Raw genomic sequence first — 27,916 nt, forward strand, 5'->3', positions numbered from 1 at the left:
TTAGTCAGAACAAAAGACACACTATAAATCAAACAGATACACTTAAGAGGAAAGAAGAACACACAAGTAATTTATATAAACGGATACAAATTCTTTCAAATAATATATAAAGAAATAACTACATTTCAATGTTTCTGTTCATTAAGCTTATCATCCCCTTTTCCAATCCAAGAACAAAAGAATCACATTTTTATGATGAATATAGAAGATATCAACTAACCATTTCTAGGACGGTATCAGTAGAGTCATATGAGTATTTGTCCTTCAAAATAAGTAGTAGTGCAGAATTCCCAATTATCTTCCTCAAATTAATGAATGAATGAAAGAGTCTGTGAAAAACAAAAATTTTACTAGACTGAGAAGTAATTCAAACATCTGTACACAATATTCTTAGTTTCTGTAATAATGCTGAAACCACCATTACCTTCGTCCTGTATTCTAAGTGAAACCTATAATGAATCTATAATGAATTGACTTTTTTTTTTTGCCCATAACTAAGTACTTAGAAAAAAGTGGTTTATCAGAAGATATCATGGATAAGGATTCATTTAAAACAGAAAACTTTCTGGACACACCTGAAACACATAAACTTATTCAAACTATTTATACTTTCTCTGAATATTATTCCAAATACTAAGAATGTCCAGCATAACCACTTTGTTAGCTTTAAGGCATTCCACCAAAAAGTAAAGATTTGATACTTTACTTTAGAAAAGTCTTTAACAAGCATTGAAACAACAACAGAAGACATGAGATCAGCTTGTTCACAAGAAAATTCAATCAGTATAAACACTTCAAAGAATTCAAATTCCCAAGAATTCAAATAGATATTTCATTGAATTTAATTTCATTTTCTTGTTGAAAAGAATAAGAAAAACGAAAGTTTTTCACAGGTCTGGATAAGGAAATCGTCTGTCCTTGCTACTTTTCTTGGTCATTGAAACTGTTAACTGTATTCAAATTGTATTTTTATGTCTGAGGAACCAAAGGGATGTTTATGAATCAAGTGATTCAAGATCAATTCGCAGATATAATCTTGGTACATTATCAGCTATTGCTGAAGCACTACGCATGCGAAAAGAATTTGCTTAAAGTTTTCTTCAAGCTCAATCTTGTTTCTTTAAAGCTTTATAGAGCAGGAAGGCATCCCTAAGTAAACTCATATTGGAGAAATTTGTAGACAAACATTGCTAACCATGTTTTCAATCAACCACCAGACTGAAACTACTATGTTTACAGAGTGACTATATTATTTTCCCCAACACAGAAAGCAATTTTGGATTTGTGCATTAAAAACATTTTGGTTGGCATGCAACAACAAAAAATTAGTAAAAGAATTAGAAATCACTTGTTTTTGCAGAGCATTATCTTCAAAGATGTATATGATCATGATCAATAAATTATTAATTAAATAAACTGACATAGTAAATCTATAAACATAGAGTTAAAATCTTATGAACTTGAATTCAGGTCATCCTCCAGCTAAATTTCTCAGTCTATTCAAATGTTTCCCTAGATAATAACTAGTGTTCTCATCAGACTAAAAGACCATAGGAATGAATACAATCCAGTTATGGAAACAAATCCCTCAATCTAAGTTTATTTTTATTATCTACATTGCTATCTGTATTAGGTCTTCCGAACCTACAGAATAAAAGTCATGCTCTCCAACAGCTAAAACCTTATATGTATTATAGTGTATTAAAGAGTCCTAATTAAACTGAGCGAATGCACGAATCAATGTTCACACCCCAAAGGCACACATGCAGTCTACTAATGAGATGAACACGAAAGACTAGCACAGCATTCCCCAAAAGCTATCTCAAGATATAGAAAGCTGTTTTGTTTAAAACTAAACTAAACACAGTAAGTGCGTTTGGGAAATACTGGGTAAAACAAAATTTTAAATGTTTCAACATTTCATCAATGTGAGATTTCTCAGAGCCTCTAATTTCCTAACATGTCCTTATCCTGTTATTATGGAACAGTTCAGGGAAGATCACTTAGGAATCAGAATCTTCTAGTTTGTTATCATTGCTGCTGTTTCAAGATGTCATTACGTTTGTCATTCAATAGTTGGATCTACATGTTGGGACCCTCACACTCACCCTTTGTTAATTTTTCTCCTACCTACCTTAATTAAAAGTTAATTAGAACTGGCAAAATTCTAAATCTTTCTGTAACTGATCTTATTCTCATCCACACAGCCCCGTTATCCACTTTTAAGCTGAACATCCATTATAAACACTGTCCCAGTCTAATTCATTTTTTTCTGCTATGATTAGAATTTCCAAATATGGCATGATGCATTCCCACTCTTCAGTTTATAATTACACAAACATTCAATCTACTGTTGAGAGCATGACTCTAAGAGTCACCCTTAGATGGAAAGAGAAAGCTAGAAGGGCCTGGAGTGCTGATGGCATTGTGAAGCTGTCATATCTGAACCAGTGGCCTGCAGACTTCTTCCATATGGCATAAAAATAAGCAGGATAGGATTTATCCTGTTTTGGGTCACTGATACTAGCAACCAAATGCAACCCCTAATTCATACACTTGTACACAGGGACATTTATGCCAACATCTGAATAAACAGTAGTCAATAGTCCAAGAAAAGAGAACACCCAATGCTAACTGCCTCTGTTTATAATTCTCTAACTTGCGTTTTGAAATTTCCTACTTAAAACGTCTATGCTAATGACTTGATAATTGTTTATTACTTTTCAATGAAGTGTGAAGTGCTCACAAAGCAAATTTACAAATGTCCAGTACAATTTGAGAATTATTGTCTTTTTTCTCTAAGATGCAATTTTGTACAGGGATGTTTTTACAAGCTAAAAGGAATACAAACATCTGTAGAAATTAATGACAGGCCTTCTGGAAAGATTATGAGACAGAAAACGTTCTGTAGCAAAAATTCAATGACCTGTATCCAAATCTCCTTCAATATGGCAGCCAGAGAGGGAGAGCAAGCAGGCAGTGTAGGAGAATGACTTTTGTATTTTCTCTTAGGAGCTCTGCTCTGCTCTGATTCTAAGCAGCCTCACTTTAAACTCTCAATAAACTAAGAAGACAGGAGCAAGTGAGAAGAAAAAACGGAGCTATTACTTTCAAAAATGCTTTCTGTGGGAGAAATACCAACATCATTATCATTCAATGAGTGTTTTCCACTTTAAGTCCAGCTCAATTTCAACAGATGGATGTCAAATACATTTGCCACAAGAATATTTGGAAGATATTCAAGATACTACCTTGAATATATTTTTTAAGGACTCAGGTCAGTTAATGAAACCTCAAGAATATTTTTTCCCTAATTTCTAGAAAGGCAGTCAAAATATTGTAACTAAAAATTTAATTAACACTTATTACAACTGGTAATATCAGTTGCGAATCAATTTTTTAATGTTGACTTTACGTGCTGTGTACACTTTTCAGAAGAAAATATTTATAAAAAGAGATTCATTTTTAAATCTATAAGAAAACCAGAGCATATTTTTAATAATTCTAAAATACTGTCAAAGCACACCATTGTTCTTAGGGAGAAAAATATGGAAGAAACAATAATCTAAACTATAGTAAAAGAACAGTCAAAACTCCTTCCCCACTGTAGGAATCTTCTTTGCACTGATCCTAATGAATGGTAACCTGAACTCTGGCATGACATAGAAGTCCCACTATGGCAAAGTGTAAGCTTCTCCATTATGGGGAAGCACTATTTTCAAAGTCCTCTGCTATTCTGAGCCAAAACCTGTACTCATTGTTCCCAATTCTGCAATCCGAAAATAACTGAGCTTCTGCCCTTTCATTCATCTGACAAGTCTTCAAAGAGCTGAAGATGGCTTTGATATCATACGCAGGCCATCCCTTCTCATCCTAATTTCTCATATTATCCATGTATGACAACGTTCCTAGGTTCTACTTCCTGGCTCTGCTTCTACACTAATCCTTTTTTGTCAATGTCCCTCTAAAAAAAAAAAAAACAGGTATCCAAGAACAACTGGCTACGAAATAAGATGAAATTAAACTGCTATACAATGAAGTAGGGCTCTTTAGCTCCCTGGATTATAACCATGATTTATTTGATACCAAATCCTTAGTCAAGAAGGCAATCCCAATTACCACACTGTACTTAAGAGAAAATAGGATCAGTTCTATAATAATGTTTTACTACTCCACTTGCAGAAATGCACTGCAATAAAAAGTTGAGACAGCTAGTACTTTGTCAACAGATTTCTTGAAAAACGCTTTGAACATTGGTGGTGTTTTTCTACAGCAAAATTTATGAGAGATATCATTACTAATGTGGTCTGATATACATTAACAACTTCATCAAAAGATACAAGCTTACAACTTGAAATTTAAAAAGATGTTGTTTTAAGATCACTTTTCAATAATTATATTACCTGGTACCATAATCCACAACCACCCAATCCTTTGCGGTTCCTGTGATAGCATCATGATGTTGAAACAGTCCCAAATTCCTTCTGGCTTCTGTCAGCGCCATATAGTAGGATGATGAAAGAAATTTACTTATCTTGTATTTCTGAGCTTGTTGCAGGGCGAAATAGTAAAGAATTTCAGCAGCCCTAATTGCATAAAACAGTTATTAATTTTTATTTCAAGATATTTTCGTTTACTATTTAAAATATTGACATTGATACATTTTCAAATTTGGTTTTTAAAAAAATCCACAATTTCAGTACAAACAATTTATAAGAAAGATATTGATAACAAACATTTCTATAAAACCACCACGGTATCCATCTAATATATCTAAATTCTTCATCATCAAAGAACATCACATCTATGCTGATATAAGGGGCCCTTGTTCGAGATGGTCCTAGAAGGAAGCCAGTACCTACTGGCAAGTAAGATGGGTTTACTTATGTATAACCCAGTGAAAAAATACCTCAACACAGTAGTAAGAACTAGACAAATGTTTCTGTCCTTTCTTCTCTCCAAAAGCAGTGCAGACATATACCATGGACATCACCAGAAAGCCATTTACTCTCATACATGTACTTTTAAGAGGAGAGGTGGCAGAAAATGCATGGTCACATGAGTAGACTAAATGTAAAGGAGAAGCAAAAAATGATGGCCCCCTGGCTGTGTGACAAGGGTTAGTCTAGGTACTGAATGATAACAGACAATTATAGAGAATTTAACAACATAAACTGAAAGATGATAAAACATATGCTGTCTTTTCTCATTTATTTTAAAGCAGAGAAAAAACACTTTAGTCTAAGAATAGCTTTTGAACAAGAATAAGGGGTTTATGATTTTCACCTTTTTTCATCAGAGGATATGGTTCAAGATAGGTTTCTAAAAAAGTTCTTTAAAAAAAGAAAAGGCTTCACGGAATAAAAAATAAAAGAAGGTTCTTTATGCCAAACATGTTAAGGACAACAGGGAGAAAATCAAAGCAGCTTGAAAATGTATCAAGATATCAGGAAAAAGGAGAAATTCAAAGTGTATTTATAAGAAAAAAACAGAATTCCTTAAATTGCTGAACTAATTAAATACTAAATAATCTCCACCTTTAAATTCTAACCCTTCCGAAATTCATGGCATGAGAACTGCTAAATTTGAATTACGGAAATTGTGTGTATTTGTTCACATACATCCATAGCAAATATCCTAGTTTTGAAAAGAGTGCTCATACACCTAAATACCTCAAAATGTAGAAAAGTGAATTTTAAGAATATTTTCTTCTTTATACTTTTCTATTTTATCCATATTTTTTACAAATGGGCATTAGGATGAAATATCACTATTCTGAGACAATAAACTTATGTTCAAATAAATTGATTACATTTTGAAATTGATAATTATTATATGGTGTTTTGTTGGTTTATTTTAAAGCAGTCGAATTTTCAAAATTTATTACCAGCAGTAACTATTTCACCTTAAATAAGTTGAATAAAGTAACAGTGAACCAACATTCAGCTCTGCCACTAAAAAATACCTGACACTTAAAAGTCATGCAGTGGTCCGAAAGAATCTCTACAGTATTTAGTACTTGCTCTGTTTTTATTAGTGACACTTTAGAATAATGTAATAGATAATTAATTAACATTCTATTAGGTAAGAATGCATAAAACTCTATAATATATAAATACCATTTTATTATAAATACAATACTATGTGTTTATTTGGCATATTTGTGAATATCCCCCAAAAAAACCAGTCAAAGGTTAGGCTTTTGAAAAGATGATAACAGCACAACAGTAAAAATAAGAACACATCCTACTATATCAAAGTCCAACTCTTGAAGAAATTCATGATTTTTATCAAAAGGATTTCTGAAATGTACTCAATTTCCACTGGTACACAGAAAAGGGTAAGTACAACTTTTTTTTTTGGTTAGGAAGATTGTTGCTAACATCTGTGCCAATCTTCCTCTATTTTGTATGTGGGACACTGCCACAGCGTGGATTGATGAGCAGTGTCTAAGTCCACGTCTGGGATCCGAACCCACAAACTCCGAGATGCCAAAACGGAGCACATGAACTTAATCACTACGCCATCAGGCCAGCCCCACAACTTATTTTTAATACCGAGATTCACCATGAAAAGTAATCATCATGAAAATTAATCATCAAGAATTCATGATTTGAACTGAATTGAAAATAAATTCATAATGAAAAGAAATTACTCTCCCAGGCTACACACTCTTGGAAAAGGCCTCAGGAGTCCCTAAAACAAAAAGCAATCACACTCTGTTACTTAGAACTGTACTCTCCACCGTGATAGCTGCTAGCCACACATGGCTATTTACAGTTAAATTAATTAAAATTAAATGAAATTAAGAGTTCAGTTCCTTAGTCGTACTCGTCACATTTCAAGGTCTCAATATTACATGCGGCCAGTGGCTATCACATAACACAGTGTAGAAATAGAAATAGAATATTTCTATCACTGCAGAAAGTTCTATTGGACAGTGATTGAAAGCTCTACTGGATAATGCCAGTTTAGCCTGTTTTTATGTCTTCTATTGACTTTTCTGTCTTATCCATGTCAGTTTACTTTTTCAACCAAGCACTCTGCCCCCATCAGTTCTCAGCTCTTTCAAATTTTATTCTTTAAGTAGAAAAGCATGCTTATAAAAATGTGTTTCAAATAAATAAATAAGAACTGAGATGGAGCCTCTAAAGTTCTCCCATATTAGTTTAGCTTTAGAGCATGTACTTTGAGGCCCACGCTTTGGCTGCTGAGAGGCCCTGTTTGCTCCTTTTGACCCTTGCCCCTGTTTCCAACAATTCAGCCTGCTTGAATAACAACCTGCAGACACACAGGACGATGTCACTGAATAATATCATGAGGTGCAAATAATACAGGTGTTAATTAGAAAAATAGAAAACACAGAATACAACTCCCAGAAAATCTAATTACATAATTGCCTTTCCTTCCAGAACAAAAACCCACGTAATAATTTGATTATGCTTTGGAGACATATTTCTGATTGCATTAAGATTTCACAATCACATTAAGCACATCGTAATACTGCATAAATGTTGTAGATTATGCAGAACTCTACAAAAACGCTATGACAACATAAAAAAGTGCATAAATAAACATAGCTATCTAAAGATAAATGTACCTTAAGTAAGATTCCAATATCCTATCCATTCGTTTGTAAAAGGGTCTTGATGTAAAGTAGCCACTCCAGTAATGATCATCTCGGTCGGCATAGGTGAAAAAATCTCCACTCAGAACAGGGAACATTGATTGGCTATTCTGACTGGCTGCATCTTCTTTATCCACTGCATCAAAATAATCTGATAATGTCCCAAACTGTATCTGGTAAAAAAAAAAAAAAAGTTACATTTGAATTATTTATCTCTACCTTAAAATTTCTCCTAGCACCGAAAGGAAAATTTACTAATAAATATTTAAGATGCTGCCTCCAAGTTAAGATGAATATATAGCTTAGATTTTACAAAACTCAAAAGCAGGGGAAAAAATACTCAGTGACTCTTTCTTGACTTGCATCAAGTACCAAATTAAACTAAGAGAAAACTTGTACATTTAAGCTCTTCTTAGAAGAAGAGCTATTTAAATCTACAGATTTGTGGATCTGAAAACTCCTTACACATCTCTAGAATTTCAAAGCGGGCAAGGATCAGGGCACAGAATAATACAGACTTGAATGAAGGACGGAGGAAGCAGCAATAATCAAAGACATTTTGAGCAAAATGTTCTAGAAATCTGGAAGAACAGTTTCGTTAGTCATTAAGTATTTTCATGTATCATATGCACATACCCTCCCTTGGCCTCTCCTTCCCTCTAGTTTAAGTTCTTACAAGAGAGAAAGGAGAGACTTTAAGAATAGCAGGTCATTAAAAAAAATGGACTTTCTCTACCAGCAGGTAACACTGAATAGAAGAAAAACACAAAGAGAGACAAGAATTGCAAGGTTGACTGCTCAAATGAAAGGTCTTTCTGACTAATGATTTAAATTCCCAGTACATAAATCCACCTTTATGAGCCTAAACTAGTCTATAAATCAAAAGAAGAAAGAAACATTATACCAGACCCTGTAAACAGATATTAAAAGGCAGCATTGTTAGATAGAAACAGATAATTCAATAGGGAATGTGTTCCCTTTAATAGTAAGACACTAATTTTGTATTTTCCTACCTTATACATACATACGTAAACATACACATTCACACACACAAAGATATTGAAAGCCATTTGGATTCAACATGTCATAAAAATAACTAAGAGCAGTTAAAAACAGTTAGCAGCACTCTAGCAGAGTGTTTAAGAGCAGCCAGAACCTGGATCCAGATGGCATGGGTTTGACTTCTCTCTCTACCACCTACTAACTTGTGGTTTTGAGCATACTATATAATGTCTATGTGTCTTTCTGTGTTATAGCCAATAAGGTTCTAAGTAAAATGCTTAGAAACACAACCGGCAAATAATGGGGTAAGTTTTGACTATTATTTCTCCATTGCAAAGGCAAAAAAAATTTCAACTGGAAACAACAATGGTATTAGCAAGACAAATATGCTATTATAATCTAATTAAGATACGATAAATTTTGCAACAGCAAAATAGATGATTATTTCTAAATCCTGTTTACACTAAAGAAAAGCAATTTTCAACTATATTATCTACTCTTATGCTGGCTTCACTAAATACATGTGTCTTGGGCAAGTTAATCTATGTGTGCCTCAGCTTCCTCATCTATAATGGGAATAATTATAGTACCTACCAGAAAATGTTCAGAGAATTAAACAAAGTAAAGCACTTTAAAAAGTTAAAGCAAATAATAAGCACTCATACATTTTAGCTAATATTGTATTATTATTCATTTATTGCATTACAAAGAAGCAGAATATAAGCGTATGTGTAACCATACAAGAAATGAGGGTCACAAATATAAGGAAATATGGCATTAACTTCAGACCCAATAGGTACAGATGGGCTCAGGGAAGTATACATAGTATAGTGGCAAAATAGTGAATGATCTAAATATTTTTTAGTCTCACTTTGCTGATCTATATAAGAGATTTCTATTAGATAAAAAAACCCCTTTCAGTTTCAGATTTTAGGGAACTATGGCATGCTACAGAGTTGATATTAACAATCAGTATACCCTTTAAATATATTTCAATTAATTTTTGGTATTAACCAGGATGAAAATACTTCCTTCCTGGCAACTTCCCAGAGCAAAGTTTATGTAAGAAGCCTAGTGGGCTTTCTCACAAACTTAATTCAATCTTAAAGGATTCAAATATAATTCTGTATCTATGTTAGAGTAGTTTCAAAAGAAATTATTTCAAGTAAATTCTTTGTCATGGAGTCTCTTGGTAGTTCAAATAAACTAAATATTTGGGATACCTAAAAAAAAAACCCAAAATTTAAATGGTTTTTACATTAAAAGGCAAATAATTAAATCTTAAACATAACAATCTTAAAGATAATCTTAAACTCCTCTATCAGGACAACACATAGGAAAAATTACACAAATTGTTAAATCAGTGGTGGTCAATGGCAAACTGGCTGTCTTGGCTAATCCAATGTGAAGTTTTTAGCCATCTAAACTCAATTACTCACTTTCATTAAAAGAAAATAATAATAAACTTATGCTTACAGCTTAGACAAAGTAACTTTAAACATCCCAGAGAATATATATAATTAGATAAACTATACAGAGAAAAAAAAATTTGAAGATATCTGAGGGCAATCAAAGCAGCCAGGACTTGAGGGACAAACATTCTAGAAAGAAAGGAAATGCATCAAGGTTATGGGATACAAGGTTAAAAAACAAATGTCAATTGTACTTTTATATACAGAATATACCATGTTCATGGATTAAATGGCCTAATATTTGTAAAGAAGTTAATTGTACTCAAATTGATCCATGGATTCAATGCAATCCCCCAAAAAATCTCAGCTTTTGGTAGTGGGGGCCGGCAGGGTGTGTGTAGAAATTTACCAGTTGATCCTAAGCAAATGCATAACTACAAAGAATTAAGAATAACCAATGTAATCTTGAGAAGCAGAACAAAATTAGAGGACTTATACTATCAAATATTAAGTTCTATCATAAAGCTGTAGTAATTAAGACAGCATGAGATTAGTCAAATAGACAAAACTGAGAGTCTAGACACAGATCCACACAAATACAGTCTCACTCAAAATTAATGACAAAGATGGCACTGCAGTGCAATGGGCAAACTATGGTCTTCTCAATAAAGGCTGCTGGATATCCATATGGGCAAAAATGAATTTTGATCTCTATTGTCACATGATTCACAACCATCAATTCCAAACAGACTGTAGACCTAAATGTTGAGTACAACAATAAAGCTTCTGGAGGGCAGCTTCATAAGAAATGCATTTTCATGACCATGGGGTAAACAAAAATTTCTTCAACAGAACATAACAAGCACTAACCATAAAGGAAAATATTGTTACATTAGATTTAATTAAAATTAAAAATTTCTGTTCATCAAAAGACAGCATTAAGAGAAAACACAGGCTACAAAGTGAAAGACATTTGTGTAACTTTTAACGGAAAAAAGACTCAGTCTAAAATATACAAAAGAACTATTAATGGTAAGAAAAAGACAGACAACTCAATTTAATAAAAACTCATCAAAAGACTTAAACAGACACTTCACAAAAGAGGATACCCAAATAGCCACAAACTTACAAAGAGGCTCAACCTCATTAACTACCAGGGAAACACAAAATAAAACCATCAAATCTATCACAAAGGATAAAATTTTCTTTTTAAATGATGACAACACAAAATGTAAGAAAATGGAGCCCCTGAAATGCTCATACAATGCAACAATTAGTGCATCTACTTTGGAACATTGTTTGGCAATATCCACTAACGTTGATTATGTGTATATCCAATGACCAAAAATCCTATCCCATTTTAGACCCATATAAACTTATACACATGTATACCAAGACATGCACAAAATGTTCAAAGTAGCTTTATTTCTAATAGACAAAAAAATGGAAACAACCTAAATGTTCACCAAGAATAGAATGGGTAAGTTGTGGTATATTTATCAAATGGATACTCAAGATACACACAGCATTAAAAATGAATGAACCACTGCTACATCCAACATAGATGATTCTCACAAACGTAACATGGAGCAAAAAAAGCCAGACACAAGATAACACACACTTAAGATTTCTTTCTTATAAATTTAAAAACAGTCAATACTAATCATGGTGATAGAAGTGAAAATAGTGGTTACTTTTGCAGGAGTTAGTAACGATTCGGAGGACATCTGAGGGACTCTTCCAGAGTGCTATAAATGTTCTACGTCTTGATCGGGTTGATGGTTACATGGGGCCTCTTAAACTTGATAAAAATCTCTGTACAACTATGATTTGTGCCCTTTTCCTATGTACGTGACTTCAATTTTTAAAATTACTTCAAAAAGTTGTTCTAGTGGGCAAACAAGGAAGAAATAGGTAAAATAGTAAAATCAGGATTTAATTCTTCAGAATCAGGCAGTAATGTCTTCTATGGACCTCAAACCATTCTCCAGGAAGATGTATTTAGAGATAAGATACCCACATATACACGCACGCCCTCCTCTAATCAAGGGTTCATGTATGAGCTTCATCTTTGAGATTATAGAAATGATTTAAACACAGTCCTGATGCTCAGAGCTCACACCGTGGTAGAAATTCAATGGTAACTATCTTAAATAAATGACATTTTATTTATTTATCTATTTGATATTATTCAAGTTTACTTAATAAACTTGAATTCTCATTACATAAAATATGATCCATCATCAGCTTTCTAATTTCCTACACAGTAACATCCCTTCCTTTCTATAGTATTTTCACAGATCTTCTACTGTCTTAAAGGTTACCATGTGAATATAGTAAACATGTTGGATAATTAATTTTCTCATATAGGGTCTAATATATGACTCTTGTGTGAATCTTGACTCATACAAAGTATCTGTTTAAAAAATGCTTTTATGAAATCAGGAAAATTTGAATCTATCTGGATATATGATACTATTGAATTACTGTTAATTTTTTAGATGTGATAATGTTATCAACATTATATTTTTAGGGGCTGGCCCTGTGTCTGAGTGGTTAAGTTCACATGCTCCGCTGCAGGCGGCCCAGTGTTTCGTTGGTTCGAATCCTGGGTGTGGGCATGGCACTGCTCATCAAACCACACTGAGGCAGCGTCCCACATACCACAACTAGAAGGACCCACAACGAAGAATATACAAATATGTACTGGGGGGCTTTGGGGAGAAAAATGAAAAAAAAATAAAATCTAAAAAAAAAAGATTATATTTTTAAATAGAGTCCTTTATCATTTAGAGATACATACTGGAATGGTTACAGATGAAACTACATGACATCTGAGATTGGCTCCAAAATAATCCTAGGGAGATGGATGAGATGACAGGGGGGTACAGCTGAAGCAAGAGTGACTTTAAGTTGATGAATGTTGTAGCTGAGTCATGGATATGGGGAGAAGCGGGATATTTGTGTTATTCTCAAAACTTTAGGGCATATTTTCTGTTATTCTCAAAACTCTAGGGTACTTTTTAAATTTTCCATGGGGAAAATAAAAAACTACAGGCAAATGATTAATTTTAGAAGTTTTCTCATCTAAGAAAAATGCTAGTACCTTCTCTGGACACAGGACATTTGTTTGCAAAATTCATGACATGTTCATCTGCACCTGCTAGTCACACTACTAAATCACAAGGATGCCATTGTCAGAGAGAAGCAAACTTTCAACGCTGGTAGAAAAACAGGACATCACTGAAAAATGAACATCACAACCTAGTAGGTGCATGTTTCAACGACATAAAAGTAACGCCTCTTTAATCCTTAAGGAGTGGTAAGAAAGGGACAACTTTAGAAATGCAACTAGAGTATAAGATAATTTTCCCCTTAATAAGTTACATTTTTACTTAAGAACTACATATTCTAAGAAATACTGGGATGCAGGACAAAGAAACTAAAGATATCGTGTTTTAGCCTCATTTAAAAATGAAGGCTCAACTTCGAATACAGTATCATAACTAAATATTTTCTCATTACCTTAATATTATATTTAGATTGAGAATTCATATAATCAAAAAGTAGCTGATAATTCTTGAACTGGTAATCCCATTCTGAGTGTTCACGGTAGCGGAAATCATCTCCTAGTGGGACCAGGAGAACTGTAGTACGGAAAAGCTTTGACTTCTTTCGGTACTGATCTAGAAGCAGCCTAGACCTACAGAAGAAAAGGGGAAAATATGAACAGTATTAAGAAAAAGACAATGGGACAACTCATTAAAAAGTGTATTATATTAATAGAAACTATTGCATATTTTACCTGTATTCTAGATTAGCAATTTATTTATAAGGCACATTTTTTTAAACTACTGTACTATTTACATTATCCATTTAAAATACTCCTAAATTCTTACCAAAGGGAAAATTCATAGCTTTCCAATGGATTATCCTTAGAGAAATAAAGTCACATACCAACTGTGGCACATAATTACTGGGGGTATCAATGACCTCCTAAAAGTCTGCACCAGAGATTAGATCCCAGGTTGCCCATGTTTTAATTTAGCCCAAGAAAACAATACGGATTTCTCATCTAAATCAACTTTGAAGTTTGCTTCGACTTAATACCTCTTTCTCTAATTTAATCTAAAACTGCCTGATTAAACATAAAAAAGTATAATATTTGGAACCAAACCAATTATAGAACCATATTTCCTTTTCTAAAGGAAGAAAATCAACTCATTTAACACCTGCCATCAATAATCTGAGTATTTGTGTCATGGTGTTCTTCTCAATACTGATCAAAAGATAAAGCTTAGGAGGTGAATGACCTATTTTGGTCTTTACCTCTCTCGGCTCTAAACTATGACTCAAAAGGTCAGCTAAACACAATGTGTTCAGATGCTTTTACATTTCATATTCTAGTTTTCTGCAGAAAACCCTTTGGGAAATGCTGAACTGGGGCACCATTTGAGGAAGTCTGAGAATACCCTAAGAGGAAGGGCTTATGAAAATTAAATAAAACAAGCAGAAGAACCAGAGAAGTTCTCCATGTTTATAAGGCCAAAGCTTAAGAAATCAGTGCTAAATGACCAAAATGCCTTTTACCTAGTCTTCCAACGTTCACTTCAAGGATTATTCAGAAGTAAATTCCAATTCACAACAAAAAACTTATGAAAGAAACTCAAAGAACACCAATGATAGAAAGAGGTATTTTATAGAAACTATGAAAAAACATTTAACTAAATTTAGAATCTCATAAGATCTTTTTAGTCTCTGAAACTGCTTTGCAAATATTAAATAATTAGCAAAAATTTAATAACTTGTTAGTAAAATATAACCACAATATTCTTATGTAACATATAACAGTTTTCCAAGATTAACTTTCAGTAGAGTACTGAATTTTTACTAGTAATTTACTAATATTCCACATGTACCAAAAACAATTTTAGATTATTACTTAGAACTAAAAAACATACGAGATTAATCACATAGAAAGATAAATAAGACCAAAAGAAATAAGAGGAGAAAAACCAAATATATAAATCACGGATATACGATATACTATGATTGAGCATCCAACTAGATCCTACAAGCAATGACCATAACAAAGGAAAAAAGGATATGTGATTTAAATGCATCCCAAGGTTTACTACTAAATATACCATATCTTGCACATATATGTGTAAAACACATAAGAGGAAAGAAATCATAAACATTAATTAAATTATAAACATAAACATTTTCTATTCACCTTCTATCCTAACTCCCAAGCTCCTGCTCAGAAATTGTTAACACTGGGAAAGCCAAGGGACCAACCTACGCCACCTGGCCAGTAGTGGATACTCACTAACTATACAGTAAACTAATGAGAAATGAATTGACCAACATCACATCTGAGGACGTGCAACTGCAATTTGCTCTTCACTTATTCTACCAGGTAAAAAATGTCAACTTAACTAAAACAAAACAAAACAAAAATTCCCTGAAACATCAAATCATCTGACATGTAAATCATCATCATACGTAAAATACAGACCAAAACCTGAACTTGACGGAGAATGGTATTTCTTTATTTAAAAAGTAAAGGAAGCTACTGAACTGAAAGTATCAAACATGTTACCTGTATATGACAGTTAAATCTCATTTTCTTTAGGGTTTAAAAAAAAATCAAGTGCCATCAAGCTGGAATGCCTGTGTTTAATCTCATCACAGAGTCAAAAGGAAGGTGATACCTGGATGTGAAGTAACCAGTAGAGTTAAGATTTCAAGACTCGTGAGAAGTTTTTAAAAAATCTATGTTAAGGGGCCACTCCCATGGCCTAGTGCTTAGTTTGGCGCACTCTGCTTTGGCGGCCCAGGTTCAGTTCCCAGGCACAGACCTACATCACTCATTGGTGGCTATGCTGTGGTAATGATCCACATACAAAATAGAGGAAGACTGGCACAGATGTTAGCTCAGAGAGAATCTTCCTCAAGCAAAAAGAGGAAGATTGGCAACAGATGTTAGCTCACAGCAAATAAATCTTCCTCAGCAAAAAAAAACCCAATAAACTACATTAAGTATTATATAGATTCATTTACTTGTATGCCCCCAGGTACCTGGAAATCACTTTCAGAATCACTGGAACTGACTAAGCACAATGCATGCTCCTTGGGGAGCAATCTTTGAAGGGTTAGATGACACAACAAAAGGATTACACAAAATGGTTCTTGGGTACTCTCAGTAGCACCCAAAAATGCAAAGGAGGGGCCTCACAATACCTGTGGATGCACTGGGACTCCTCAACTGAAGCATCTGGCTACCCTTCCAGAAGTTCCCTATCCCTGACCACCTGCCCTGGGAGGAGTAGTGTAAATACCTGATTCAGGGACAAACAGCTGTTTTCCCAAGTAGATAGGTAACGTTACCTCTTCCCCCTCACCTCTTCATTTTCACTACATCTTTTGCCACATAATATACTGGATTATTCTCTTATGGCTAACTAGCCTAACCCTGGAAAGCCGTGTTCCTCACTGATTCTCACTGCTGCAGGAACCAAGAAAATGAAACCAGGTTGATCCCTAATCTTGAACAGTTTTTCAAAACGACTATGAAAGTCCGATTTTGATAGAAGGGATCCAAGGCTTCAAGAAAGCTGTCATGCTCAAATACTTCTGTGTCTGCCACAGTGAGAGGCTGACACTGGAATATTTTCTTTATGAACACAAGGACTCACTCAAGACCCAATCTCACCTTCCTCCTCATGCACATTTTTTTTAAAGGCAATTTTTTAAAATAAATAGATTTGATAAAGCACAGTGCAAAGATCTTACTTTATTTAAAAGGCTATCTTATTTTTCTAGAAGAAGTGAGTGGTTTATATTAAAATACAATGTTCTATTTTAATGCATTATACACCACTAATTTTTAAGTGAAGAAATTAAACTTTAAAAGCACTCAAATTAGAACTATGGGTAACTTTGTTTAATGAGATTAGCACAATTTTCTTCTTTAAAAAAAATGATTCATTCCTTTGATTTTTATTTAAACATCTTTAAGTATAAATATTCCTAATTAAAGTTTTCTGTAAGCAAAAAACATCAGAAAGATGCAAAGATGTGTATTCATCAGAGCCGGGCAGCATTCACTATTATTGAAATTGTTATTAAGGGAACAGATAATTACACTCTTTATGTGTTCCATTTCAATAAATGTGTTTTTGCAGTTGGGTTGCTTTTCTTACCAATTTATACAATAGAGACCAGAAGTTTTACTACCAACAAAAGTATACAAAATCAATCAAACACAGTAGAAGGCTTTTATAATGAGGGCAAAAGAGATGGTAATAACAGTGTATTATAGGTTATCCATTGTATATTGATCTACTATTGTTCACTTTCCATTAAGTTATAACACATAAGAGGCATAGTCAGGCTCTGGTATTTTTAATTTGCTTTAGATCTGGTTTGAATGAATACCTCGAACAAACATAATGTTGGCTACTGAAGCCCATTATTCAACCTTTCAGCAACAAGCAACTAATGGTTGCTTGTTCAAGATGCTGTCTTATGAAATGCATATTTTCATACCTGCTTTGGATATTTCCATTAAATATTGTTTCTGGGGGGACTCCCCAGGGACAACCAAGTATGCCTCCAGGAAGCCGTTTAAAATCAAACTGGCAGCATATTTTAGGATCAGGTCCACAAGTGTGAGGGATGTCATAGCTGTAGAAGGGCATCATGTGGCAAAAAATATCTGTGGCAGATCCCAGATCTAAAATAAAGAGCCAACAGACAAACCTGTATTTATAAATTTTGTTCCCAAAACTGTTCAAAATGCCAGTACTTTATATATATATATAATGCAAACTCTACCTTAAACCAACAACCCCTTAAAACTACTAATAATACATAAATCCCAACAGCATTTAATGACCACCAGACTGAAAAAAGATGCTCCTATCTAGGTCTCTACCAACCTCTGCTATCTACACTTGGTTGAGACAGAAAAGCCCTGTTATGAACCAGTATCTGCTGGAAGGATACAAATTGAGCAGAAGCAAAAGTTATAACCGGCTCATCCGTGTCCATCCCTGGCTGCCAGCTCCTGCCCCATCTGTTCCCACCTCAGCTAACAGGACACACTGAGAGAGACCATTGCATTCACTGCAGAGGCTGGGTAAGAAGAAGAGAGAAAGAAAGCAAAAGGCAGAACTGGAAGAACAAAGGACCAAAGGCGGGGCTTGTGAAAATCCCCTGCAAATTCCTGTCTACTTGCAGTGAGGAAAAGGAAGGGCAACCAGCAGAGTTCATGGAGTCCCCTGGACGTTCACCAATAAACAGCCAGGGGGTCTCTTCACCAAGAAGGGAGCACAGGAAAAGTAAAAGGAATTTTCAAGACCAAAAAGAAGAATAAAAACAAAGCAAACAAAAAAGATATGGAAAACAAGTATTGATTCCTGATGCAGACTTGTTTTTAACTAAAACTTCAATGTGAGTATGTGTTGATACTACTGCCCTTGCCCTTGAGAGGTCTGAAGCCAACACTAAGTGAGATTGGAGGACTTAACTAGTAGTTAAAAGTGGTTATTTTGTATAATATACTTTGTAAAATATACGTTGTAAAATCCTGACCTGTAAATACCTCTCTCCCTTTATTTATGCAAGGATTTCAAATTTTGGGGAATGGGTATGCATTGCTTTTATAATAAAGACAGACAAAAGGGCAAACAAAAGAGCAACATTTACACTTAAGAAAATGAAAATATTTGCTTCATTAAGAACCAGAATACACAAAGAACCAGAATACACGAAGAACTTAATTCTAAAACATAATTTCAAAGCAACATGTCCAAATCTATCAAATGTCTTAAAATATTCCAGTTTTTACCTCATACTCCATTTAGTTAAAATAATTACCAGTTCTTTTCCAAATTTTAAAGCTGTTATAATCTGTATATTTCTGTGCTGTCAGTTTCACTGAATCACATTCACAAACGTGACAACACAGATACGGGTCACTAATGCGTGCTATCTGTACTGAGGTTGTCACACATCCCAGAACTGATGCCAAATTCCTTCTCCTTTCTCCTACGCATCAAGGACCATACTCAACCCCACTGCTTCTCCTCACACCGTACTATTTAGCAGCTCATTTACACATTTCAGTTTATCTGGGGCATTTAGTGTTGTCTTTTATCAAATTAGACTTAATTTTCTTATAGGCAAGGATGTTTTCTATATTTCTTCCTAGCGCAGTATTAAGTACATAAAAATACTCAGTAATTTCTCGCTGACTGATATTTATGGGCAATTTGAATGTAGGCAATTGTTTAAGTAGGGCTTCTTCAAATTAATAGTCATTTTTTTAAATCAATATACTCCTTTGCATTTGATCAAACTATACAGGGTACCATCCCCTACAAGTTCTTGTTTTCCCTACAGGTTTAATTTTCCAGAATAAAAAATTATATAGCTAATTTCTTTCCTTATTGAAAAAACAGCAGTACATACAAGAAAGTTACTGTCTAGATTTACAAGTGACTTTTCCAAAACACTCAAGAGGGTCTGGATTACACAGGAAAGCAAGTATGACGTAATACAGTAGTTTCTGTACATTGTTTTAGCAACAGAATCCTTTTTTCAGATGAAATCTTGCTGAGAACTCAATACTGGGATGGCAGTGTATGCCGGGGGGTTAGGTGTCTGGGCTTCAGAACTGCATGGAACTGAACTCATACCTCAGCTTTGTATCCACCACCTGCCAAGACTTTTGGCAAACGGCTTCACATATCTAAGCCTCCCTTTCTCTACCATTTAAAAGGGATAGTAATAAAACATAATTTAAAGGAGAATTATAAAGATTCAATGAGAGAGTGGATATGAAGCATATAACATAATGCATGGCCCATAATAAGGACTCAATAAATAAAAAATAAGGTGTTCTGAATTAAATGGGGGTTGCAAAAGGCAAAGACTCCCAAAAGGACTAAATCTCATCTCCTTTCCCCCCGCAAAGAGCTGGAAAAGTATGTCCTTGGAACATCCAGATGCCCACAGAACACAGTGTAAACTGCAATATAGGTAATATGAGGGCTGTTGTAGAAGGACAGGATTAAAGTTTTAAAAGGCAGTTCTTACTAGATGCAGAGACAGGAAAGATGGAAGGAAGAAACACTGGCTGCATATGAGATAAATGACTGAATATCAGTTCTAATGCACATTTAACTTTGTGATAAAACAGGTGCTTTTAAAAATAGAAGCGAAAGCATTATTTGCAGAACACTGATTCTTTATATTTTACTTCCTTTAGGCATAAAAAAGAATCTACAATATTCTATAGATAAATATCTTTACCAATGCTTAAAAGAATCTTGACACAAATACAAGGGAAAAATAATTATAAGAATGTGTTATCTTTAGGCAACCTGATTTTCAAGACTGACACTCTGAATAAAACCCGTAACAGCATGAGTTCATAACCCTTGTGAAATACCATCTAGATCAAGTGAGAGCTTCAACTTTCATCAAACCCTACATACCCCAATTCTGTCTCCAAAAAAACTCCAGCGTTTTACCCAATGCGAAATGTTTTTTAACTGCATAATGAACTCTCTGGATAAGCATGTGAGAAAATCCAGCACGTTTTAGAAGATAAGCCATTGTTGGTGAATGTCCAAAAGGATCAATAGCCCAACCGGACCGAGGTTTCACTCCTGTTGATAAAGAAAATAAGAGTTATCTTTTTTAACAGATAAACAAAATAAAAAGAAGTCATAACACATTCAGACCCACCAGAGTCCTATGGTCTGCTGGCTTCTAAGATAAAGGAGCTGCCCAGCATCACCCTTTAGGGAGCACTCCCACGAGGACTCCCTCATGGGAAGATTCTGCCACTGCCATGTCCTCTCAGACAGGAGAATCACATGGAAGTTAATCAGTTGAAGCTGAAATAAGCACTCTGCCATCCTGTAGATATTAGAAAGCTACTGGCATTCAATGGAGCTGGAGAAAGGAACAGACCAAGTCCCGGCCCTCTAGGATCTCCAGTCCTGTCTTTTGTAGAGCTAGATAACTCACTCACTGTTATGTAATAAAGAAAAGTAATCTAACTCATTTCAACTTGTACTCACTAACCCCAACATTTACAGATTTTTAGACTGTCTTTTACAACTCACAAAAGGCCCAAATCATATTATACAGTAGCAGAACTGGCCAAAATAACTATACTGTATTTCATTAAATCAAGATATTTTGATGCTGATGCCTTCTCTCTACATAGACGGGAATTTTTCACACCTTATTCACACCAATTATAAGAGCCATCAACTGAAGATATATCTCAATTTCACAGAGGATAAAATGTAAAAAGTAAAAAATGGATATGTTCGAATTAAGGAAGTAAGATTATTCATCTGGCATTACACAAATCTTATCTTTTATTTATTCAGGACTCTCAAAGAAGGCTTCTATATATAAACTGTAAATCGGCATAAGTAATAATATTATGCACATTTTTTTCACTCAAACATCTGTTCAGCACCTTCCATATACCTAAGACTATGAGAGGCCCTAGAATTACAAAAACGAGTTAATCTTAATTCCCACTCTAGTTGCAGAGACTATCGTGCAAATAGGTGTAACACAGAGTAACAAAAAAGACAGCAAAGGGAAGAACTCTGTAGAACAATACTGAAGATTAACACAGAGATGGGAAGGCAGCAAAGGAGACTGAGAAGGAAAGGTCAGAACTCTCAAAGGACCAAGAGTATGTGTCAAAACTCAAACTGACCACACAAGACTTGTGCATTTCACATATGTAATTTACCTCCAAAAATTGTAAGGAAATTTTGAACTCTATTTAGTAATTTTGTTTTTTGTGGTGGTATTGGTTTAACAATTCTGAAACTACCTCTCATGAATTCCAAGGACAAGGGAGCCAGGTTTTATACTATTAATAAAAGGAACTAAAAAATATATAAATGTGGGAGAGTGGAATGTACTCTATGATAGTGAATTGAAATAGGAGATATCGATATTAACTTATGGTTTTATATACACACACATCTCCTAGCTCAGTGCGCCAAGAGGGCCTATATGCAATAACACCTCAGTACCAATGAGCACATCTTAGCTCCCAGACCTTGACCTCTAAACACCATGCTCTATTAAAAATAACCTTAAAGAAATGGCTTATTCTAAGGCTGAGGTCAGGAAAGCACAAAAATAAGCCTGGCACATATTCTTGGGCCATAAAGTAAAGAAATGACCAAAGAATAATGAGAACATATTAAAATAACTCAGGAGACAGCTTGATGGGGCTTCCAGTGGTCAAATTTGGGACAACTGGAGCAGCAAAATAAATGACAGTACTAGATTATAACCCACTGAATAAAATAAGCATTCATGAGCCCATAAATGAACAGGAAATAAAAAAGAAAGCTCTTCTTTTTTAGAGAATGCCAACTAATAATTATAGAAGGAATGATGAAGTTAGAAAATCATCAATGGATCCTAAAATTAAAACATGAGAGTTTCATGAGGAACAAAACATTTACCTATTCTCAATGTATCTCCCACAAATTACTTATTAATTAGAAAGGGGTAAAATGTAACAGAAGAGTGAAGAAACTTAACAGACACAACTTAAGCAACTGATCAAGGCTAGCATCACCAATATTGGAAGAGAGAGACATCAAGGATGCATTGAAGACAGCAGAACATCACTGCAGTGATACTCTACCAAAATAAATAGGTTAGATTACATTAATACATGGGTGGGTAGATAGACAGATAGATAGATAGACAGACAGACAGATAGATAGGAAGAACAGATAACCTGAAGCTAATCAGGAGGGAAGAGACAAACTCAAATTGAGACACTTTCTACAACAGAGGTCTGCACTCCTCAAAAATAGCAAGGTCAAGAAATCAAAGAAAGCATGAGGAACTATTCCAGATGAAAGGTGACTAGAGAGACATGACAACTAAATGCAATACACGACCCTGGGTTCGATCCTGGACTGAGAAGAAAAAAAGCAGCTTTTATAAAAAAAACTATTGAGACAACTGATAAAATCTGAATATAGCCTGTAAACTAGACTGTAGTATTTGTATCACTGCTAATATTCATGATTTGGTAACTATCTTCCAGTTATATAAGAATATGCCCTTATTTCTTAGGAAATATACAATGAAGTATTGAGAGACAAAGGGACGAGATGCCTCCAACTTACTCTCAAATGGTTCAGAAAAATATGCATATAAGTCTAAGCACTGGATATACAGGAGTCTTTCCCAAGAACTATCATGAAGTTTGAAATTATATCAAAATTAAGTTACAAAATAAAAAAGGAGTATGTGTTGTCTCAAATAACAAGTGCAGAATAAGTTTACAAACGAGTAAAAATCAACACCAAATCTACAGTTATGTCTGAGATTTTAGCATTACTGGTGATCTTTTCAGTATCAAAACCACTTGATCCACAGGAGTAGCAATCTAGCTGCAACGGATTAAAGAATCTCTGAATGGTAATGTTGTAGAAAAGAGACAATGTAAACTACATTTCTTAAAACTTTGATATGAAAGAAGGTGAAAGCTAGGGAGAGACCTAGAGAAGGAACCTAGGATCCCACTAGGGTTTTCCTTGGTGTAAGCAAATATTTTTTAAAAGGGAGGTAAGGGGCAAATTTAAGGAAAAGTGCAGTATAAGAAAAACCCAAAATTTTATAGAGAGAGCACATTTGCCAATAAAATCAGAAAAGGTCATGGAAAAGATTTTTTGCCATCATGCAAGAATTAAGATTATCAAAATATGTAAAAGTAAAAACTGTTAGGAAAAATTATGGGAAACAATCATCAAAAAGAATAAATACACCACTCAATTTCTGACAAACCTAAGAGGCTTAAAAATTAGAACATGATAATATGAACAATATAATTAATAAAATTGGATTATTCCAAGTACATTTAACATTAACGCTTAAGAGGAATCAGAGAACAGTTACAAAAATGGATATTAGGGGCAAAAGATAACCTTAAAAACTCAAACCAAGTTTATAGTAGTCAAATTTGTATAAAGTTCATAAAAGTAGAAATTAACAACCAAAGACTAAAAAATTTAAAAAGCATCCCATAATCAAATGTAAAAATAAAGTCTTCAAAATAACATCTTGTTCTAAACTGTTTAGGAAATAAAACTGAGAACACTACTCTAATTTAAAAGATGCAGCCAAAGCCACAACAAGAAAAATCTTCATATTCTCAAGTGTGGTCATTATCTAAATATAAGAGGTGAAATCAAGAAAATGAAAAGACAACTCACAGAATGGAAAAATATATTTGCAAATCATTATCCAACAAGGAAATTGCATCAAGAATATATAAAGAATTCAGAAGTTAACAATAAAAAAAACAAACCCAATCTTTTTTTTTTAACCTTTTTTTTTTCCCGAGGAAGATTAGCCCTGAGCTAACATCTGCCAATCCTCCTCCCTTTTCTGAGGAAGACTGGACCTGAGCTAACATCCATGCCCATCTTCCTCTACTTTCTATGTGGGACGCCTACCACAGCATGGTTTGCCAAGCAGTGCCATGTCTGCACCCGGGATCCGAACCAGTGAACCCTGGGCCACTGAAGCGAAACGTGTGCACTTAACCCCTGCACCACCCAGCCGGCCCCCAAAGAACCCAATCTTAAACGCAGGCATATAGATATCTCTCCAAAGAATAAATATCTCTCCAAAGAAGATATATAAATAGCCAATATACACATGAAAAGATACTTAAGATCATTTGTCTTTAGGGAAATACAAATCAAAGCCATAATGAGAAACCATTTCACACACACTTGTACGGCTAAAATAAAAAAGCCAGACAATAAAAAATGTTGTTGAAGATGTGGAGAAATTAGAACCCTCGTATATTGCTGGTGCAAATGTAAAATAGTACAGCCATTGTGGAAAACAATTAGGCAGCTCCTCAAAAGGCTGAACAGAGAGTTACCATATGACCCAGCAATTCCACTCCTAGGTATATACCCAAAAGAAATGAATATATGCCTACACAAAAACTTACACAATTGTGTATAGCAGCATTATTCATAGTAGCTAAAAAGGGGACCAATCTGAATGTCCATCAACTGAAGAAAGGATAAACAAATATGATATATCCATACAACAGAATATTATTTAGCCTATAAAATGGAATGAAGCACTGATTCATGCCATGACATGGAATAACCTTGGAAACATCATGCCAAGTGAAAGAAGCCAGTCACCAAAGGCTACATTGTACGATTCTATTTATGTGAAATGTCCAGAATACTCAAATCCATATATACAAAAAGCAGATTAGTAGTGGCCAGAGCCTGGAGCAGAGAATGGAGGAGACAGAAAGGGGTATGACTTAATGGGTAAGAGGTTTCTTTTGAGGATGTTGAAAAAGTTCTAAAAATAGATGGTGGTAACGGTCACACAACTCTGTGACTATACTAAAAACTACTAAACTGCACACTTTCAGTGGTGAATTTTATGATATGTGAAACAATACAGTTGTAAGAAAAAAATTTATGCTGAGCAAAGAAGTCAGATCCAAAAGAGTTAATCCACATATATAAAGTTCTTAAAAGGCAAAAATAATCTACAGTGATAGAAATCAGAGAGCAGTTGGCTGCAGGGGGAGAACTGAGGAGGATGAGGGAACTTTCCGGGGTGATGAAAATGTGGGTCAAATGAGTATATACACTTGTCAAAACTCAAACTCTATAGTTAAGACTTAGATGTTGCTCTGCATGTAAATTACACGTCAATAAAAGCTAAACGTAAGAAATCCGCAAAAACTGAGGTTTATAAAATGAATATTCTTGGCTTAGAACATAGTTATATATTTGAGAAAAGTGGCACTCCTTGGGGTCCCAAAGTCCACCTCCAGGTTTGGTGATTTCTTAAGAAAACTTACAGGACCTGGCATCAGTCACACCCACAGCTACGATTTAGCACAGTGAAAGGATAGAAAGAAAAATCAGTAAAGGGAAAAGGAGCATAGGGCAGAGTCCACAGGAAACCAGGCACAAGCTTCTAAGAGTCCTCTCCCTGTGGAGTCCCACAGGACGCATTTAATTCCTCCAGCACCGAACTGTGACAACACATGAAATGCTGTCAGCCAGGAAGCTCATTAGAGACACAGTGTCCAAGGTTTTTACTGGGGGTTGTTCATGTGGGCATCCTCTGCCTAGTACATACTAAGATTCCAGATTCCGAGAAGGAAAACAGTGTTTAGCAGAAACTCATTGCTTTTACAAACAGTTTAAACAGAGAGAGCTACTCTTATCATTTCAGAAATCCAAATCCTTTCTAAGGAGAGCAGTTTCAGACCTGCTATGTTAAACTCTTTTCTACACAGGCATGATATCTGCAACTTACTCTAATAATAACAATCACAATAACAACAATATGGAAAGAGGGGAAAAGAAAAAAGCAAACGTGCCAAAATGTTAATAACAGGTGAATGTGGTTGGGGTGTCTGTGGGAGTTCTTCATAGTATACTTACAACTTTAAGTTTGAAATTATTCCAAAATAAAAGTAAAGAAAAAATTAATGGAGAGGTTGTCCCTAAGAGAATATTTTAAAATAATAAAATATCTAGAAATAACTTCAATAAAAAACATATAGACTTACCGTACAGAAAACTACAAAATTGTACTGAGAGATACGAAATATTTGAAAAGAACTACATACTATGTTGCAGAACGCAAACATTAGATATTGCAAAGATTTTGATTAGTCAGTCTCACAATCCTATGAGTTACATGACTGTCTGATTTTATCAGTCCAGTATCCTTTTTCCCCACTTCTTGTGGTAAGAGGATCCTTCTTCCTCATGGAGGACCCATTCACATGGTTTGAGTCAGAACCATGCGCTCCACAAAGCCTACTACCTCATGACCATTTCCACCAAACTGATCAGGCCTCAGTGATTTCAGTGCCTCCATCTCTGGCCTTAGTTAACTGGCTTGGCTCACAGATTAAGTGCTGAACCCAAATTGGGCCAATTAGGTAAGGTATTAAGGAACACTCCTTCTCCTGGTTGTTAGACTAGGAACATGAGAGTACCAGTTGTCTAGAGCCATCTTACTCACCATGAGGTAAGAGCCAGGAGAAGACTGAAGACATGCAAAACTAGGCAGAGCCAAAAGAGACAGTGCCCAGACAACAAAATTTGAGCCCCCTGGATCCAACCTTACCTGAAGCTACTACCATCTCTCTGGAATTCTTGATGACAAAATTAATATCTTTCTTTCTTAATTTTCTTTTTTTTTTTGCTTAAGCTAGTAAATAGGTTTTTGCCTCTTATGATCAGGAGTCTTACCTAATACATAATTAAAATCCCACTAAGATATTTTTAGGAAAAAATTATGCTACAATTAATCAAAAAACAGATAAAAATAATAGATAAAATAATAGATGAAACAAGGTAGATGACCCTAAAAGTGACCATATTATATCTACGCAACTGAGTTTATGATTAAAGAAGCATCATAAATTAATGAAGGATAAATTATTCAAGAAAAACCAGTATTGAGAAAATTAGTTATTTAAAAAAATAAAATAGAGCCTCATCTCACATTCCCCAAAATTAACTGCCCAAAATAGTCCCTGTGAAGGAGAAAGACATCAATACGTACCTAGATTTTTTTCCAGCCACTGATGTCCTTCAATTAGTTGGTCAATTAAGGCAAAATAATGTGCAGCAGCCTCATCAGGCATAACCCAGCCACCTGTCACAATTTCCAACTGACCATTTTCTAGTAACCTAGGGAGAAAATAATACAAGTGTTCACATTAACATATATAAGAAAAGTTCAAATAAAAAATTAAAATAGCATAAACATTAGGTACAGCCTTTAA

The 27,916-nt window shown here is 34.5% G+C and overlaps 1 protein-coding gene across 3 annotated transcripts in view; it reads right to left on the reverse strand.

The window, feature by feature from the left end:
• Positions 1-27,916, reverse strand: part of MAN2A1 (mannosidase alpha class 2A member 1) — a 268,043-nt gene that overhangs the window by 171,339 nt on the left and 68,788 nt on the right. For all 3 annotated transcript variants that reach the window (XM_070517621.1, XM_070517622.1, XM_070517620.1), the window contains exons 5-11: positions 27,694-27,821; positions 20,550-20,723; positions 17,596-17,782; positions 13,567-13,744; positions 7,601-7,800; positions 4,404-4,586; positions 221-329 (exon numbers count right to left, since the gene is read on the reverse strand). In XM_070517621.1, coding sequence (XP_070373722.1) covers positions 221-329; positions 4,404-4,586; positions 7,601-7,800; positions 13,567-13,744; positions 17,596-17,782; positions 20,550-20,723; positions 27,694-27,821 — 1,159 coding nt within the window. The remainder of the gene's footprint in view (positions 1-220; positions 330-4,403; positions 4,587-7,600; positions 7,801-13,566; positions 13,745-17,595; positions 17,783-20,549; positions 20,724-27,693; positions 27,822-27,916) is intronic.

Source organism: Equus asinus, chromosome 9, assembly GCF_041296235.1.
Source record: "Equus asinus isolate D_3611 breed Donkey chromosome 9, EquAss-T2T_v2, whole genome shotgun sequence".
Lineage (NCBI taxonomy): Eukaryota > Metazoa > Chordata > Mammalia > Perissodactyla > Equidae > Equus > Equus asinus.